The sequence below is a fragment of the Leopardus geoffroyi genome, chromosome C1 (genome assembly GCF_018350155.1).
Source record: "Leopardus geoffroyi isolate Oge1 chromosome C1, O.geoffroyi_Oge1_pat1.0, whole genome shotgun sequence".
Taxonomy (NCBI): Eukaryota; Metazoa; Chordata; class Mammalia; order Carnivora; family Felidae; genus Leopardus; species Leopardus geoffroyi.
Window position 1 is genome coordinate 188,641,399 of NC_059328.1, and position 17,031 is coordinate 188,658,429.

Genomic DNA, 17,031 nt, shown 5'->3' on the forward strand with positions numbered 1-17,031 from the left:
TAATGTGTCTTTGGAACTGCCCTTATCCACAATGAAAGACCAGCAAAGCCAGCTTTCAGAATAGCCCTTCTGCTTGGTAGAAGGAAAGCTAGACTTCACTTCTAAGATCGCCCACCCACGCAAATTTTTCCACCTCGCAGCTAAGAATTAAACACAGACTTCCGATCATGGCGCCACGCACGTCACTTTCTCCCTTTTCCCCCAGCAAAATCCCACCCAAGTCGACCTGATCCCGCAGGAGGTGTGTAAAGGCTGCAGGGAGTGGGGGAGGAATTCCTTCCCCTATCCTGGTTGCTTAGGTTTCTGCAATTCAAAAAACCGACTAAACAGATCCTTTCCAGGAAGCTTGAGTACCAACAGGACCTCTTCATTTCCTTGGGTTCGAAGTCATTCTTTACCCTTAGGCAACAACTCCTCACCGAAATTTTCCTTTCACAGGCCCTAAAAAGCCCCTTAGGCCCTCAGCCTTTGTGAATAAAGGCCCACCCTGGAAGTGGAAACCGAGCGGCATAGACAGATAGGCACATACAGTTGAACAATGCATAGAATTTTAAAAGAAAGTGTTTCCTTTTTGGCTTCGCATCCTTTCAAATGTTAAATATTTCTGTCAGCTAAGAAGGACTACGGTAATGGGCGCTTGAGAGAAGCAGGACACCGATAAGACCAAAAATATCAATTTAGAGGTGGTCTTTCCAATTTCTGCTTTTGTTTGAGTCAGGGAGGGGAGCCCGAGGAGGCCAAGGTCTCCAGTTCTGGGAAAGGAGAGTTCTTCTGGATTCTTTGAGCTACGGAGAGGCAGGCTCTGGCCCCAGGAAACAACGAAGGCAGTTCTGCCCCTCAAGGCTTTACTCCAGGAGTCCCGGAGGAGACCGCGACGCCCCAGTCCAAGTCTAAATCAGCCAGCTCAGAACAGTTTGCCAAGGCTGGACAAAAGATGTGGCCGCTCTCTTTTAAACAGACACACACACACACACACACACACACACACACACATCCCGAGTGTGCCCGTATGGAAGGTATGTGTGTGTTAAGGAGAATGGCCATTGCTGCCCACTGCGGGCTGTCGGCCCCACCCTGCCCTCGGCGGCTCCAGGGAGACACACCGCGCGAGGGCCGCGAAGTCCTTCTCAGCAAGCCCCGGAGTGAGGGGCGGGGCCGGGCGGGGCCGCGAGCGCGCAGGCGCGGTGTAGGCTTCCTCGCGCCGCCGCCGCTGTTGCCGCCGCCGCCCGCGCTGCACCACAGGCCCGAGACAGACAGGGCCGGGAAGAGCCGGAGACTGAGGAGGAGGCGGAGGCGGCGGCGGCGGCGGCGGAGGCGGGGCGACTCCGGTGACCGGGAGCGCCGCAGACTGGCAGCTGCGGCGACTCCCCCCTTTGTGTCTGGTCTGCTCGGAACCACTGGAAGTGCTTCCCGGAGGGGTGCGGGGTGTCTCGCCGCCTCGCTGCCCACCCTTTTCCCCAACCAGCCACCTACCTCCGCCCTCCCGCCGCCCCCCGCCCTCGGCCCGCGACGCCCGAGCTCCGCCCGGAGCCCAGAGCTGCGGGAGAACGAGGCGGCGGCGGCGGCGGCGGCGGCGGCGGCGGCGGCGGCTTCTTCAGAGGGGTTGTGATTCGCTCACAGGAGCCATTGACGGGAGAAGAGGCTTTTATTCGTGGAATTTACCTCAGGCAAGATCGAACGGCTGCAATAAAAGAGAGAGAGGAGCGAATCCAGGAGGGCTGGAAAGGGCAGCTCCCCGCACCTCCCCTCCGCCCGCCGTCTCGGGGAGCTCCGGGCCCTGCCTGCTGACCCCTCCCCTCCCCCCCCTCGCTTCCTACTGCCCCTCAGCCCTCCGGCGGGGCCCTGGCAGAACCTCGAAGGATTGTTCGGCGAAGGTTTGAATTGAAGGCTGTGGTTTGACCATGGAGGCAGGCACCTTTTTCGATCCAGTCGATGAACAGGGTTTGTTGTTCTCGAAATCCGAGTGAAGGAAGCACCGAAGCGAAACTTAAAAAGGAATCCTGCCCTCCTGGAGCCACGGGCGATGCGACTTGTGCCGCCGGGTGCCGCCGCCGCCCGCCCGGCTTCGCCCTTCCAGGCAGTCGGGAACTTGTTCTGATCCTCAGCCCCGCCATCGAGTCTCCGCTCTCCATCCCCCTACACCCTGGATATGTTTTCTCCCAGACCTGGATATTTTTTTGACATCGTGAAACTACGAGGGAAATAACTGCGGGGCTTCTTTCTGTCTCCCTGCTTCTCCACACGGACATGCCTTCAGTTTGGGTGGCCGAGACACCCGGTTCTAGGCGAATGAACCTCTCCAGCCGCGAGGGAGAGAAATGAAGGGAATTTCTGCAGCGGAATGAAAGCTCTGCAGCTAGGTCCTCTCATCTGCCATTTGTCCTTTCAGACTGCATTGTAATACCGGGCCGGACAAGTCGGACGAGAGCGAGGACCAGCCTCCCGGCCGTATCTCTCGGCCCGTGTTTACTTTCCATATTTCTTTTCTCTGCTCTCCTGCTTCTCGGCTGGCCCAGGGATGACTTCCTCGCTGCCGCGGCCCCGGCGGATGCCGTCGCTCCTGTGGACCGTCCTGCTGGTCAGCACTGCGGCCGGTGAGTAGCCCCCGGCGGCGCGTCGGGCCACTGCCCCTGCCTGCGGGTGGCGGGCGGGGAGCCCGCAGAGGCCAAGGCCTGAGCTCGCCCTTCGCGACGCGTCCAGCGATCGCTGTGGAGGGAACCGCGTCCCGTACCTGCGCGCCTTTCCCGTTCCTTCTAGGGAAATAACCTTGCATGTTTTTGTAGTTTCGAATCCCTACTTCCATATCCCCCCTCACCCCCCACGGGGGGAGGGGAAAGACATACTGGGTGTGGTATCTTGACATTTTTAGCTGTGAGGTAATGCAAGGATTAAAAATAATATTTTAATCGCCAATGAACAGTGTCTATTATGAGATCTTTGCAAACACAGCTGTAGATTTTTATTTTAATGTAAAGAAGCGGATTTGGCTTACATTAAGAAGAACATCAACTATAGAACGCACACTTGAGCCTTATTTTTAGATTTAGATCACTCTTTGGGAGTCCATGTTACTTTCACTATTCAGAAATGTTACGGAATGAATTGAATAAATGTTGAGTAAACCAGAACTTTGAGATTCTTAATACATTGTATAAGAATGTTAATTATTATCATTGGTATTGTTTTGTCCCAAAGTATTTTAGTAATTATATTTCCATTTTTCAACCTAGATACACTCGTATTTTATATGCTTTTGGAATTACTCTTGACCTTAAAAGCATTTTCGATAACTTTACATTTTAGTCATCTGGCATCAATTGGCTTTCCTGTCATTGAGACAACTTTGACCTCACATTAGAGGTGTAGGAGATTTGAGTCCTAAAAGTTCTTTGACATTTTACTAAGCTTAAAGGGAAACAGTAGTCATCCTTTCCTTAGGATTTTTTTTTTTTTTTTTTTTTAAGTTCTCAGATACCTGAGAGAAAGCGTCATGTTTCATCTGCAATTATTTTTCAAGCGGTCTTTTGGTGATACGCTCTTAGAAATTTTTGGGAGTGAACTGTACATATAATTCTTAAGTTTGGTGTAGGATGGCCAAATAGATTATGCATTTAAAAATGAGTGAAGGACAATATAACAGCTTTCCAGTTACTTTTTTATTTTTATAAGTGTATTTTTAACGTTCACATTTCTCATTGCTATGTTAAACACAGAGGTTGCTTGCTTATTTCCATTTTAAGAGTCTGCATTGGCAAAATTCTGAAAGAAAATTTGAAGTTTCCTTTAGTGCCTTTGATATTGTTGATTAATGTCTTATGTCTATGATAAATCTGTGTAGTTGTATTAAAAGAATTTGAACTTTTGAATTGAATATATTTTGAAACTGGTATTTTAAATTCTTAATCATCACAATTCCTTTGGGGATTAAAACAAACAGTTTTTCTCTAGATTTCTTCAAATTGTATTAGTTGTTTAAATTCTCTAGCTGTAAGTCTTGTGATTCCTGTAAAATATGAAGAGAATAAAAGGCCTTAGGCTTAAGCAGTCATTCTATGATCAGAGATCTCAGAACATAGACTTTTTATGTTCTTTGTTATTCTTGACCTTTTTAGAATGTAGATTCTCATAGTTGACAGGCTTATCATTTTGTGATCAGAACTGATAACAGTAAAGGAAAGAACACTGATTTAAAAATAATTTAATTTGTATTTGGTAAATAAAATATTAGAATAATGTCCTTTAAAAAGGAGGGATTGAAAGAATCACTACTTTAAAGTGGTTTTAGTCTTCATTAGTATTACATAGTAGCAGATGCCAAAATTTGTAAGCTATAACAATAATAGTAATAATAATAATGTAATAATAATAGTGTTTATTGAATGCTTGCTCTGTGCCAGCAACTATTCTAACAGCTTTCCATGTGTTTTCTCATTTGATCCTTATGACAATTCCATACTCCAGCTGTAATTATGTTCCTTTTACAGAGAGGGCATGTGAAGTGCAGAGAATTTAAATAACTCACCACACAGTAAACTGTGGAGCCAGGATTATAGCCTGTACCCTAACCTATCACATTAATGATAACAACAGTTCACTCTAATTGGGAACATAAGATAGAGTAGTGCCTTCACTAAATCAGCCTTTGAAAAGAAGTAGGGACACTTGACAGGTTCTTCATTCAGCACTGGTTATTGCAGATGTTATTCTAAATGTGAAAACTTTGCCTAATATTGGAGTGGCGAGTTCGGTTTCATTAGGTACAAGGTGACTAGAGAGGGCCTACGTGGACTTGGGTTACATAGACGTAATGATGTAACCAGACAGGTGCAAATAGTACTGCTGAACAGGAAAAAAATACTAGAAGACCTGCTGATATCACATCCCTCTTTGGAGCCATAGATGAATCCTTTATTTCTTTTGAATCCCTCTTTTCCATTTAGTGTATCTAGTTCTTGGATTCCTTAATTCTAAGAACATTTTGTATGCAAAAAATTAGAATTTGTTAAAAAATGTGTTTGGTTTATAAATGAATTCTTAATTTTAATCAAAGGATAAAATACAATGCAGTACTTACCGCAGACCCAGCTTCTATTAAAAAAATTCGGGGGGCACCAGGGTGGCTCAGTCTGTTAAGCATTCTGCTTGATTTCAGCTCAGGTCGTGATCTCACAGTTCATGAGTTTGAACCCAGCAAAAGGCTCTATGCTGTCAGCACTGTCAGTTTGGGATTCTCTCTCTCTCTCCCTTTCTCTCTGCCTCTCCCCTGATTGTACTTGTGTGTGTTCTCTCTTTCCTTCTTCTCTCAAAATAAATAAATATTAACAAAATAAATTTTTGAAAAAAAGTCTTCATTCTTCATTTAGGTTGTAATGGTTACATAGCTAACCCTATATCCCACCCTACCCCCCTGTGCTTGAGCAGGCTCAGCTACCTTTTCCTCCAGTCTTCTTGTTCTCTTCTTTCTTGCCATCCTTGGTGGCCTGGGAGGCCAGGGAACCCATGGCATTTCAAATAGCCTTATTGTTGGGATTCACTCCTCGAAGGTTCTCCAGGACAACTAAGAAACTCAGGATTCTGCATCACATCATAATCCTCCTCCTCCTTGGCTGGCTTAGATGTGTCCAATGGCTGTCTGACATCAATGTTAGCTGAATCTTTATGCATTTGAAATAATTCACTTGATTAGATTTCTTTCTTTAAAAAAAATTTTTTTGTTGTTTTTTGAGTAAGCTCTATGCCCAACCTGGGACTTGAACTCACAACCTTGAGGTTAAGAGTCATGTGCTCTACTGACTGAGCCAGCCGTGGTGCCACACTTAATTAGATTTCAGTTTTATATCTCTATAGGAATACATTGTCTACAGGAAGATGCACCTATTTAGTGTTCTTGAGCATTGAAGTTAATAAATATTGTTGAGGAATTAGAAATTTAGTAATCTTTACTTTTGTGTTTCTTGCCATGTGAGCACTGCAACAGGGTCACCTACAGTTTTTGATAAAATACGTATTTCTGGCACTATAGCGTAGATGTACTGAATGGATCTCTCTGGGATCTATACATTTTTTAAAACTTAAACCCTGAAAGATTCTCCCTTAGGCAAGTTTATATAATCAGTCGTGATTGTTTGGATTTTTAAAGTATTGTGATTTAGTCAGCTTTTGGTGCATAATAGCTGGTAGCCATAAAAATATAGTGGCATACAACAATAAGCATTTATTCTGCTCCATTTGTCTCATTCTTGGGCCCAGGCTGGAGGTCAGGGTAACATCTCTCTGCAGGGAAGCTTGTCTTATGGCAATGGCAGAAGTACAAGAGGATAAGTTCAGTCCCTAGCCATTTTTAGACTCTTGTTCTTTTAACATCTTATTTGGCCAAGACTAAAGACAAGGAGTAGTGAAGTACACTTTGGCTATAATGAGGCCATGGTAATATATGGACATGTGGTACTATTGCTGGAGAATGAAGACTTGGGATCGTCAGTCTACCACATATGGTCAGGAAGATAGTCCAAACTCTTACTGTTTGAGCAAGGCCAAACTCTTTTTTTGTTTGTTTGTTTATTTTTTAAAGAAGGTTTTTTAAAAAATCTTTATCTATTTTGAGAGAGAGAGAGAGAGAGAGAGAGAGAGAGAGCTCAGGAGGGGCAGAGAGAGAGGGAGAGAAAGAGTCCCAAGCAGGGTCTGTGCTGTCTGTACAGAGCCCAGCGTGGGACTTAATCCCACAAACCTTGAAATCATGACCTGAGCTGAAATCAAGAGTTGGATGCTCAATCAACTGAGCCACCCAGGAGCCCTTATTTATTTAAGAGAGAAAGAGAGAGGGGGGAGGGGGAGAGAGAGAGAGAATCCTAAGCAGGCTGCATGCCCAGTGCACAGCCTGACACAAGGCTCAATCTCAAGACTGTGAGATCATGACCTGAGCCAAAATTAGGAGTCCAGTGCTAAACCAGTTGAGCCACCCAGGTGCCCCAGGGCCAGACTTTTAATTAGGCCTTTGCATAAAAATTATACCAGCTTTGATCTCTCCACAGCCTACCCTGGCATGTGGGGTGATGTGGTAGTAGTGGTGTTGGTGTTCGTGTAATATGAAAAGTGGGAATAGAGAGATTAATTTCAAATGAGGACAACTCTCATTAAAGGCCAACTTTTCTTTTTAAAAAAAATATTTTGGGTGCACCTAGGTAGCTCAGTCGGTTGAACATCAGACTCTTGATATTGGCTCAGGTTGTGATCCCACAGTTGTGGGAATGAGCCCGAGTAGGGCTCTACACACAGTGTGGGGGTTTCTCTCTCTCACCTTCTGTCTCTGCCCTTCCCACTCTTGTGTGTGCATTCTCTCTCTCTCTCTCTTTCAAAATAAATGAATATTTTTAAAAACAGGATTTTATTTTTAAGTAATCTCTACACCCAACATGGGGCTCAAACTCATGACCCTGAGATCAAGAATTGCATGCTCCACTGACTGAGCCAGCCAGGAGCCCTTAAAGGCTAACTTTAACATAGAAAGAGAAGAAATTGAATATTGATTTCTGATGGGTAAATTCTAACTAGAAAAGGTACAGAATGAAGTCAGAGTAAATCAGTCAATTTTATAAATGACCATACCACTTATTTTGGTACTTATTCACATATTTGTTGAATGTCAGTTTATGTATTTGCTTTATCCTCCAAATTGCTTTTTGAGGACAGGGTTCCTACCTTAAACTGTTTTGCAATCTATCATACTGTTGTGCAGATAAAAGATGTTTAAGAAATACTAAATGAGGGGTGCCTAGGTGGCTCATTTGGTTGAGCGTCTGACTTTGGCTTAGGTCATGATCTTAGCAGTTCATGGGTTCAGGCCCCGTGTCCAGCTCTGTGCTGACAGCTCAGAGCCTGGAGCCTGCTTCAGATTCTGTGTCTCTCTCACAGCCCCTCTCACACTTGTGCTCACTGTCTCTGAAAAATAAATAAACATTAAAAGAAAATTAAAAAAGAAATACTACATGAATGAATAATAAAAAGAAATTGGAGCCAGGAAGTGTTCTAAGATTGCTCACTTACTCAAATGATGTATTAATTTATTCTTTCTTTGTTTTAATTCCTTCAACTATAAAGTAGTTTAAGTGGTGTTGTAAGAAGACCCCTGTCTTGAGTTAATGAGACCTGAATTCCGTGTGATTCTGGACAGATTACACAATTTAGTTTTCTCAATTGTAATATTATGGGATTGGACCAGATTATGTTTGAAATGCAGATTCCAGGCAGCTACCCCAGACCTACTTAATCTGAATATCTGGACAGTGAGTTTGGGAATCTGCATTTTATTTATTTATTTTTAAAATTTTATTTATTTTTGTAATGTTTATTTTTGAAAGAGAGAGAGAGGGAGGGAGAACGAGTTGGGGAGGGGCAGAGAGAGAGGGAGACACAGAATCCAAAGCAGGCTCCGGGGTCTGAGCTGTCAGCACAGAGCCTGATGCAGGGCTCTAACTCGTGAAGTGTGAGATCATGGCCTGAGCTGAAGTCTGACGCTTAACAGACTGAGCCACCCAGGTGCCCTGGGAATCTGCATTTTAAACAAACATTTCCCCAGGTAAATTTTATGTACCCTGATGTTTGAGAAGTATAGGATCTAAGATTTCTTTTAACTCGCAGATTTTACTTTATTTATTTAATTTTTTTGTGCCTTTCTGGATCTTTTATTCAGTCACATTAGTACAAACATTTCTTATTTTAAGCTTTAAGTAATTATCTAAAACCTTTTTCTTTTTTAAAATTTAAAAAATGCTATTTGTTTGTTTAATCTTGGTCTTAAAGGTGGTTTGCTCTTTAATAAAAAGTGCTTTGCTCACCTAATATTGTATATGTTCATTTAGCTTGTATTTTGACCATTTTATTTTCCTTTTCCTTCTTCCAAAAAGAAAAACTACTTGTTAGTAGAAATAAATGGTTTTACTTTTAGTAAATTTACATGAGAACGGTTGATGAAATATTTACAATAGAAATAGTGTTAAATTAGACTAGATAACATCGATTTGGTTTTAGTTACAAATTAGTATTCCATGGAGTAAGTACTCCAAGTGGATAAATTGCATTTTTTAAATTTCTGTCCACCAAAGAATTATATTCTGATTTAATTGATGTCTGCTAGAAAAAAATTAAATATGAATGCTGTGATATCTCAAAATTCACTATATTTTACCATCTTGCATAGTACTTACACATGTTGAAGAGACTCCCATATTACCAGACTATTTCCCCCTTGTAGTTAAATGGTCTAGTCTGTGAATCCTTTCTAGAAGCAATAAAGATGGCTTTAGTAGAATTTTGAGGGCAATAGACTTGATTTGTTTTTGTTTTTTTTAAGCTTTTTTTATTTTAAAAATTTTTTAAAGATTTTTTTTTTAAGTTTATTTATTTAGAGAGAGTGCCTGCATGAGATCAGGTTGGGGAGGGGCAGTGAGAGAGAGGGAGAGAGAGAGAATCCCAAGCACTGTCAGTGCAGACCCCAATTCAGGGCTTGAACCCGCGAACAGTGAGATCGTGACCTGAGCTGAAGTCTGTTGCTTAACCAACTGAGCCACCCAGCTGCCCCTTAAACTTTTTTAGATCTGTGCGATGGATATGACAGTTAAGGCTGCTGGATTACAAGAATACATTTATAATTTATGTATGGTCTATGTGACATTAGAAATAAGCCTGTGGGTAAATGACATGAACATTTAAAAAGATTTTATTTTTAAGTAATCTTTACACTCAATGTGGGGCCCGAGCTCACAGCCCCGAGATCAGTAGTCACATGCTCTACTTACTGAGCCAGCCAGGAGCCCCTGACATGAACATTTTAGAATACATTGTATTATCAGAACTATTAGAACACAACATTTATTTCTTGCTGTAAGTGTTTGACTAGATGTAGTTTCTATTCCAATATGCACCTATGGGACCAGGGAGAGGGGTAGAGGGGCGTGAATAGGATAGATAACATGTGGAAGGAGAACTAAAATGTCCAGTCAACAAACATTTATTAGTGCTTCCTTTGTGCAGGGTTCTTTTCAAAATATTGGTGGATATAAAGAAAAATAAGGGCCTCCTCTCCTCCCCCAAACATTTTATGCCATACCCTATATCACTTTCTGAAAGAGAATTAGATTTCATGCTATTTGGCAAGAGTAGGTATTTTGCAAATCTTACTAGCATTGTATTATTTCTTCTCTGCCTTTCTTTCAGGATGAGAAATTCCTGAAGGTATTCTGCAACGCAGGAAAAGAGACTGTGTTCCTGTGTGTCTTCTAGCTGATCTCTACCCTCCTTTTATTTCTCTCTTCTCTGCCAGCCTTCTTGAAAGAGGAGTGAACACCTATGGACTTCTATATCCTCAACTCCTTACTTGTCCCATGCTGTATATTAAATCATCAGTGACTTTCTAATTGCCTTATCCAAGTGACTTTTCAATCTTGTTTTCTTTGACTTTTCTACAGAATTTGACAATTTTGGTCACCCTTCCTTCTAACTCTCCTCATCTGACTTTATTAACTTTGCGTTTCCCTGGTTACATATCATCTCCATCTTCTCTTCTCCATAAATGTTTTCTTCTTCTTTTTTAAATCTCCCTTAGATTGTCTTAAGTATACTTTTTTCTTATTGCAACTCCTCTTCCTTGTTGATTTTCTTTTATTGTTACTCTTCTCCTAAGCTTTAATTATTCTGGAAAGTAGATGACTTCTAAGTCAAACAGGCAGCCAGAATTGGAAGCTAGAAAGGTTTGAGTTCCTTCCTAATGGTACCATCAACTATTTACTTTGGGCATATCACTTCTTTTGGTCTCAATATCCTCATTGTTAAGTGAAGGGGTTCACCTGTATGATGTGTATAGTATTTATAGCACTTTTGCTTATGGTATGAGAAAAGAAAATATATTTAGTTAGTAGTAAGTGTATAGCATTTTGAATGTTATATTTGTTATTATTGAGTATGTATATATATATATATATATATATGTATATAGTACTTTGAATTTAGCTTAGATTGGGGAAATCTGTGGGATATTCTGAAATGGTAAAAGTACTGCTTTGAAAGAAATCTAATTTTTTGCAAATACATTTTATATGTTGATTGTCTATGTTGAGTTAGGATCACCAAAGTGTTCTAAAGAAAGGCTGTATAAAGAACAATCCATAACTAAGAATAATCTATAAATATAAAGGATGCTTTATTTATTTATTTATTTATTTATTTATTAAAGGGTGCTTTTAAAATAGTTGGAATCCTAGAATTTTAGAGTTGGAAAGGACTTTAGGGTAGACTTTAAATAGTTTTAAGTTTAGTTAAGTTTAGTTAGAAGTTAGTCTAAGAAGGTTAACTTTTATACAATGTCTTTTGTTTTTTTTTTTTTTTTTTTTTTCAACGTTTATTTATTTTTGGGACAGAGAGAGACAGAGCATGAATGGGGGAGGGGCAGAGAGAGAGGGAGACACAGAATCGGAAACAGGCTCCAGGCTCTGAGCCATCAGCCCAGAGCCCGATGCGGGGCTCGAACTCACGGACCGCGAGATCGTGACCTGGCTGAAGTCGGACGCTTAACCGACTGCGCCACCCAGGCGCCCCATGTCTTTTGTTTTAATTTAATTTTTTATTTTAATTTCAATATAGTTAACTTGAAGTGTTACATTAGCTTCAGGTGTACAATATAGTAATGTGACAGTTCTATTCATTACTCAGTGCTCATCATGATAAGTGTACTCTTAATCCTGTTCACCTAGTTCATCCATCCCCCCCATGGTGACCTCCCCTCTGGTAACCATCTGTTTGTTCTCTACAGTTAAGTGTCGGTTTTTTGGTTGATCTCTTTCTCCTTTGTTTGTTTGTTTTTTGTTTCTTAAATTCCCTATATGAGTGAAATCATATTTGTCTTTCTCTGACTTTACTTAGCATTATACTCTCTAGATCCATCCATGTTGTAAATGGCAAGATTTCATTGTTTTGTGTGTGTGTGTGTGTATGTACATGTATACATATACATATACATATACATATACATATACATATACATATACATATACATATGTATGCCACATATTTTTTAGAACTTTTTTTTATTTTTTATTAAAAAAATTTTTTTTATGTTATATTTATTCTTTTTTTTTTTTAATTTTTTTTTTTAACGTTTATTTATTTTTGAGACAGAGAGACACAGAGCATGAACGGGGGGAGGGGCAGAGAGAGAGGGAGACACAGAATCGGAAGCAGGCTCCAGGCTCTGAGCCATCAGCCCAGAGCCCGACGCGGGGCTCGAACTCACGAACCGCGAGATCATGACCTGAGCTGAAGTCGGACACCCAACCGACTGAGCCACCCAGGCGCCCCGATGTTATATTTATTCTTGAGAGAGAGACAGAGCACAGCAGGGGAGGGGCAGAGCAAGAGAGGGACACAGAATCTGAAGCAGGCTCCAGGCTCTGAGCTGTCAGCACAGAGCCCAACGTGGGGCTCGAACTCACAAGCCGTGAGATGACCTGAGCCGAAGTTGAATGCTTTACCAACTGAGCCACCCCGGTGCCCCTGTTTTTTTAAAATTTATTTAGTTAATTTTGCCACATCTTCTTTATCCATTCATCTATGGATGGACACTTGGACTGCTTCCATAATTTGGAAATAATGCTGCAATAAACATAGGGGCGCATATATCTTTCTGAATTATTGTTTTTGTATTCTTTGGGTAAATACCCAATAGCAGAATTACTGGATCACATGGCAATTCTGTTTTTAATTTTTTGAGGAACCCCATACTGTTTTCTACAGTGGCTGCACCAGTTTGCATTTCCAAGCAGTGCACAAGGGTTCCTTTTTCTCCACATTCTCAGCACACCACATTCTTAACAATTACTGAATCTGTTGACTTGCATCTTTCTGATTATGAGTGATATTGAGTATTTTTTCACATGTCTGTTGGCCATTTGTATGTCTTTGAAGAAATGTTTGTTCATGTCTTTTGCCTATTTTTAATTGGATTATTTGGTTCTTTTGGTGTTTGAGTTGTGTAACTTTTTTATATATTTTGGAAACTAACCCTTTATCAGATATGTCATTTATAAATATCTTCTCCCATTCAGTAGGCTGTCTTTTAGTTTTGTTGATTGTTTCCTTTGCTGTTCAGAAGCTTTTTATTTGATGTAGTCCCAATAGTTTATTTTTGCTTTTGTTTCCCTTGACTCAGGAGACCTATCTAGAAAAATGTTTCTGTGGCTGATGTCAGAGAAGTTACTGCCTATGCTCTATTCAAAGATTTTTAAGGTTTCAGGTCTCACATTTATGTCTTTAATTCATTTTCAATTTATTTTTGTGAATGGTGTAATAAATTATTTTAATTTTAAGATAGATAATGCCAGGGGTGCCTGGGTGGCTCAGTCAGTTAAGTGTCCGACTTCGGCTCAGGTCATGATCACACAGTTCATGGGTTCAAGCCCTGTGTCAGGCTCTGTGCTGACAGCTCAGAGCCTGGAGCCTGTTTCAGATTCTGTGTCTCCCTCTCTCTCTGCCTGTTCATGCTCTGTCTCTGTCTCAAGAATAAATAAACAATAAAAAGAGAAAAAGATAAATAATGCCAAAGTCAATTTCAGTGTAGCTTTTGACTCAGTTATCACACATTCTAAATCAGTTGAGATCTAATTAATGCCATTTTAACTTCTGGTAAGTAAATTTTGTAAAACAGCTTTATTGAGAGGTAATTCCCATACCATACAATTTACTCCTTTAAAATGTACATGGGACGCCTGGGGGGCTCAGTCGGTTAAGTGTCTGACTTCGGCTCAGGTCATGATCTCACTGCTTGTGAGGTCAAGCCCTGTGTCAGGCTCTGTGCTGATGGCTCAGAACCTGGAGCTGCTTTGGATTCTGTCTCCCTCTCTCTCTGCCCCTCCCCTGCGCACACACACACACACTCTCTCTCTCTCTCAAAAATAAGTAATAAAACATTAAAAAATAAAATGTGCAATTCATTGTTTTGGTATATTATTAAGTTAAAAATTATGGTAAAACAGGGGCGTCTGGGTGGCTCAGTTGGTTAAGTGTCTGACTTCAGCTCAGGTCATGATCTCACAGTTTGTGAGTTTGTGAGCTTGAGCCCCAAGTCAGGCTCTGTGTGGAGGGCTCAGAGCTAGTAGCCTGCTTTGGATTCTGTCTCCTTTCTCTCTGTTCCTCCCCCACTCCCTCTCCCTCTCTCTCAAAAATAAATAAATGTTAAAAAAAATTATGGTAAAACATATATAGCATAAAATTTGCCATTTTAACCATTTTCAAGTATACGATTTGGTGGCATTAATTGCATTCACAGTGTTGTGTAACACACATTGAATGTGTGTCACCAAAATGTTTTCATCACCCCAAACAGAAACTTTAACAATTAAGCAATAACTCCTATTTCCGCCCTCCTCCCAGCCCCTGGTAACCTCTAATCTACTTTCTGTCTCTGAATTTGCCTACTCTAAGATATTTCATATGAGTAGAATCATACAATATTTGTCCTTTTGGTACTGGCTCATTTTGCTTAGCATAATGTTTTTAAGTTTATCCATGTTATAGCATGTGTCCAAATTTCATTACTTTATAGGGCTGAATAATAGTCCATTGTGTGTATATGTCACATTTTGTTTATCCATGTATCTGTTGATGGACACTTGAGTTTTCCCCTTTTGGCTATTGTGAACAATGTTGCAGTGAACATTATTATACAGTATCTGTTCTAGTCTCTGTTTTAAATTCCTATGGGTGTATACCCACAAGTGTAAATTGCTGGATCATATGGTAATTCTATGTTTAGTTTTTTTTGAGGAACCGCCAAACTATTTTCAATAGTGGCTGTACCATTTCACATTCCTACCAGTAATGAACAAGTATTCCAGTTTGTCTACATTCTTGCCAACACTTATTGCTTTCTGTTTTATTTTTGTGAAAAATTATTTATTAGAGCCATCATAATGGGTGTGAAGTGGTATCTCATCATGGTTTTGATCTTATTTGATTTTCCTAATGATAAATCATGTTGAGCATCTTTTTATGTGCTTATAGACAATTTGCATATCTTCTTTTGTTTTAAGCTTATTTTGAGAGAGAGAGCATGCAGGGGAGGGGCAGAGAGAGAGGGAGAGAGAATTTCAAGCAGGCTCCACATCATCAGCGCAGAGCCCCAGCTTCAGGCTTGAACCCACCAACCGGTGAGATCATGACCTAAGCTGAAACCAAGAGCCAGACACTCAACCTGACTGAGCCACCCAGGTACCCCTATATGTCTTCTTTGAGTAAATGTCTACTCAAGTCCTCTGTCTACCTTTTTTTCTTTTGAATTTGTTTTTATTGAGATATAATTGATACATAACATTTATGTTTAAGGTGTACCACATATTGATTTGATACATTTCTATATCACATTATGATTACCTACATAATATTAGCTAACACCTCTATTACGTCGTGTAATTATCATTTTTGTGTCTGTGGTGGGAATAGTTACGATCTAGTCTCTTAGCAACTTTGAAATTTATAATATATTTGTCTGTAATCACTGTGCATTGTATCCAGGATTTATTCATCTACTAGCTGCAAGTTTGTACCCTTAAATAACATTTGTCTATTTTTTTAAAAAAAAATTTATGTTTTATTTTATATTTGAGGGAGAGAGACAGAGACAGAGAGTGAGCAAGGGAGGTGCAGAGAAATAGAGACAGAATCTGAAGCAGGCTCCAGGCTCTGAGATGTTAGCACAGAGCCCAACGTGGGGCTCGACCTGAGCTGATGTCGGATGCTTAACCGACTGAGCCACCCAGGTGCCCCTATTTTTTTAATTGGATTGTCTTTTTGTTGTTGAGTGGTAAGAGTTCTTTTATATTATGAATGTTAACTTTCTATCAGGTAGATGGTTTCTGTATGTTATGGGCTGAATGTGTCCCCTCAAATTTCATGTTGAAATCATAACCCCCAAGGTGATGTATTATAAGGTGAAGCTTTTGGGAGTTGATTAGGTCATTAGGGTAGAGCCCTCATTAATGGGATTAGTGTTCTTATTAAAGAGACCCCAGAGAGATCTTTTCCTTTTACTGCTATGTGAGGTTACACAAAAAGATGGCCATCTAGGAAATGGATTCTTACCAGTTACTGAATCTGCTGGCACCATGATCTTGGATTTCCCATATTCTAGAGCTGTGAGAAATGTTTGTTGTTTAGAAGACATCCAGTCTCCGGTATTCTGTTATAGCAGCCTGAATGGATTAGGGCACCAATGTTTTCTCCTATTTTCTAGGTTTCTTTCCTATTTTTTAAAATTGTCTTAATAATATTTTTTGATGTACAAAATTTTTTAATTTTGATGGAGTCCAATTTATCTATATTTTGTTGTTGGTGGTATGCATAATTTTGGTGTCATAGTTAAGAATCCATTGCCAAATCCGAGGCTGTGAAGATTTACTCCAATTTTTTCTTCTAAGAGCTTTATGGTTTTAGCCCTTATGTCATTGATCCATTTTTAAATGTTTATTTATTTATTTTGTGAGAGAGAAAGAGAGAGGCATGGGCAGAGAGAGAGGAAGACAGAATTGCAAATAGGCTCTGCACACATCATGGGGCTTGATCCCACAAACCGTGAGATCATGACCTGAATGGAAATCATGAGTCAGACTTGACTCTTTTTTTTTTTTAAAGCCGTATTAAATTTTTTTTTTCTTAACGTTTATTCATCTTTGAGAGACAGAGAGAGAGACAGAGCATGAGCGGGGAAGGGGCAAAGAGAGGGAGACACAGAATCCAAAGCAGGCTCCAGGCTCTGAGCTGTCAGCACAGAGCCTGATGCGGGGCTTGAACTCACGAACTGCGAGATCATGACCTGAGCCAAAGTCGGGCACTCAACCAACTGAGCCACCCAGGCGCTCCAGGAGTCAGACTTGACTCTTATCTGACTGAGCTACCTGGTACCTCATGCCATTAATCTATTTTTTGAGTTAAATTTTATATATGGTCTGAGACAGGGATCCAGCTTCATTCGTTGCACGTGGGAATCCA

At 40.7% G+C, this 17,031-nt stretch overlaps 1 protein-coding gene across 2 annotated transcripts in view; it reads left to right on the top strand.

Annotated features, from left to right (window-relative positions):
• Nucleotides 1–1,847: 1,847 nt before the first annotated feature.
• The window catches only part of BMPR2 (bone morphogenetic protein receptor type 2), a 197,079-nt gene continuing 181,895 nt past the window's right edge, over nucleotides 1,848–17,031 (top strand). Inside the window, exon 1 of one of the 2 annotated variants that reach the window (XM_045480783.1) lies at nucleotides 1,848–2,594. In XM_045480783.1, coding sequence (XP_045336739.1) covers nucleotides 2,519–2,594 — 76 coding nt within the window. In that variant the 5' untranslated portion in view covers nucleotides 1,848–2,518. The remainder of the gene's footprint in view (nucleotides 2,595–17,031) is intronic. The other variant, XM_045480784.1, reaches the window with a different exon arrangement.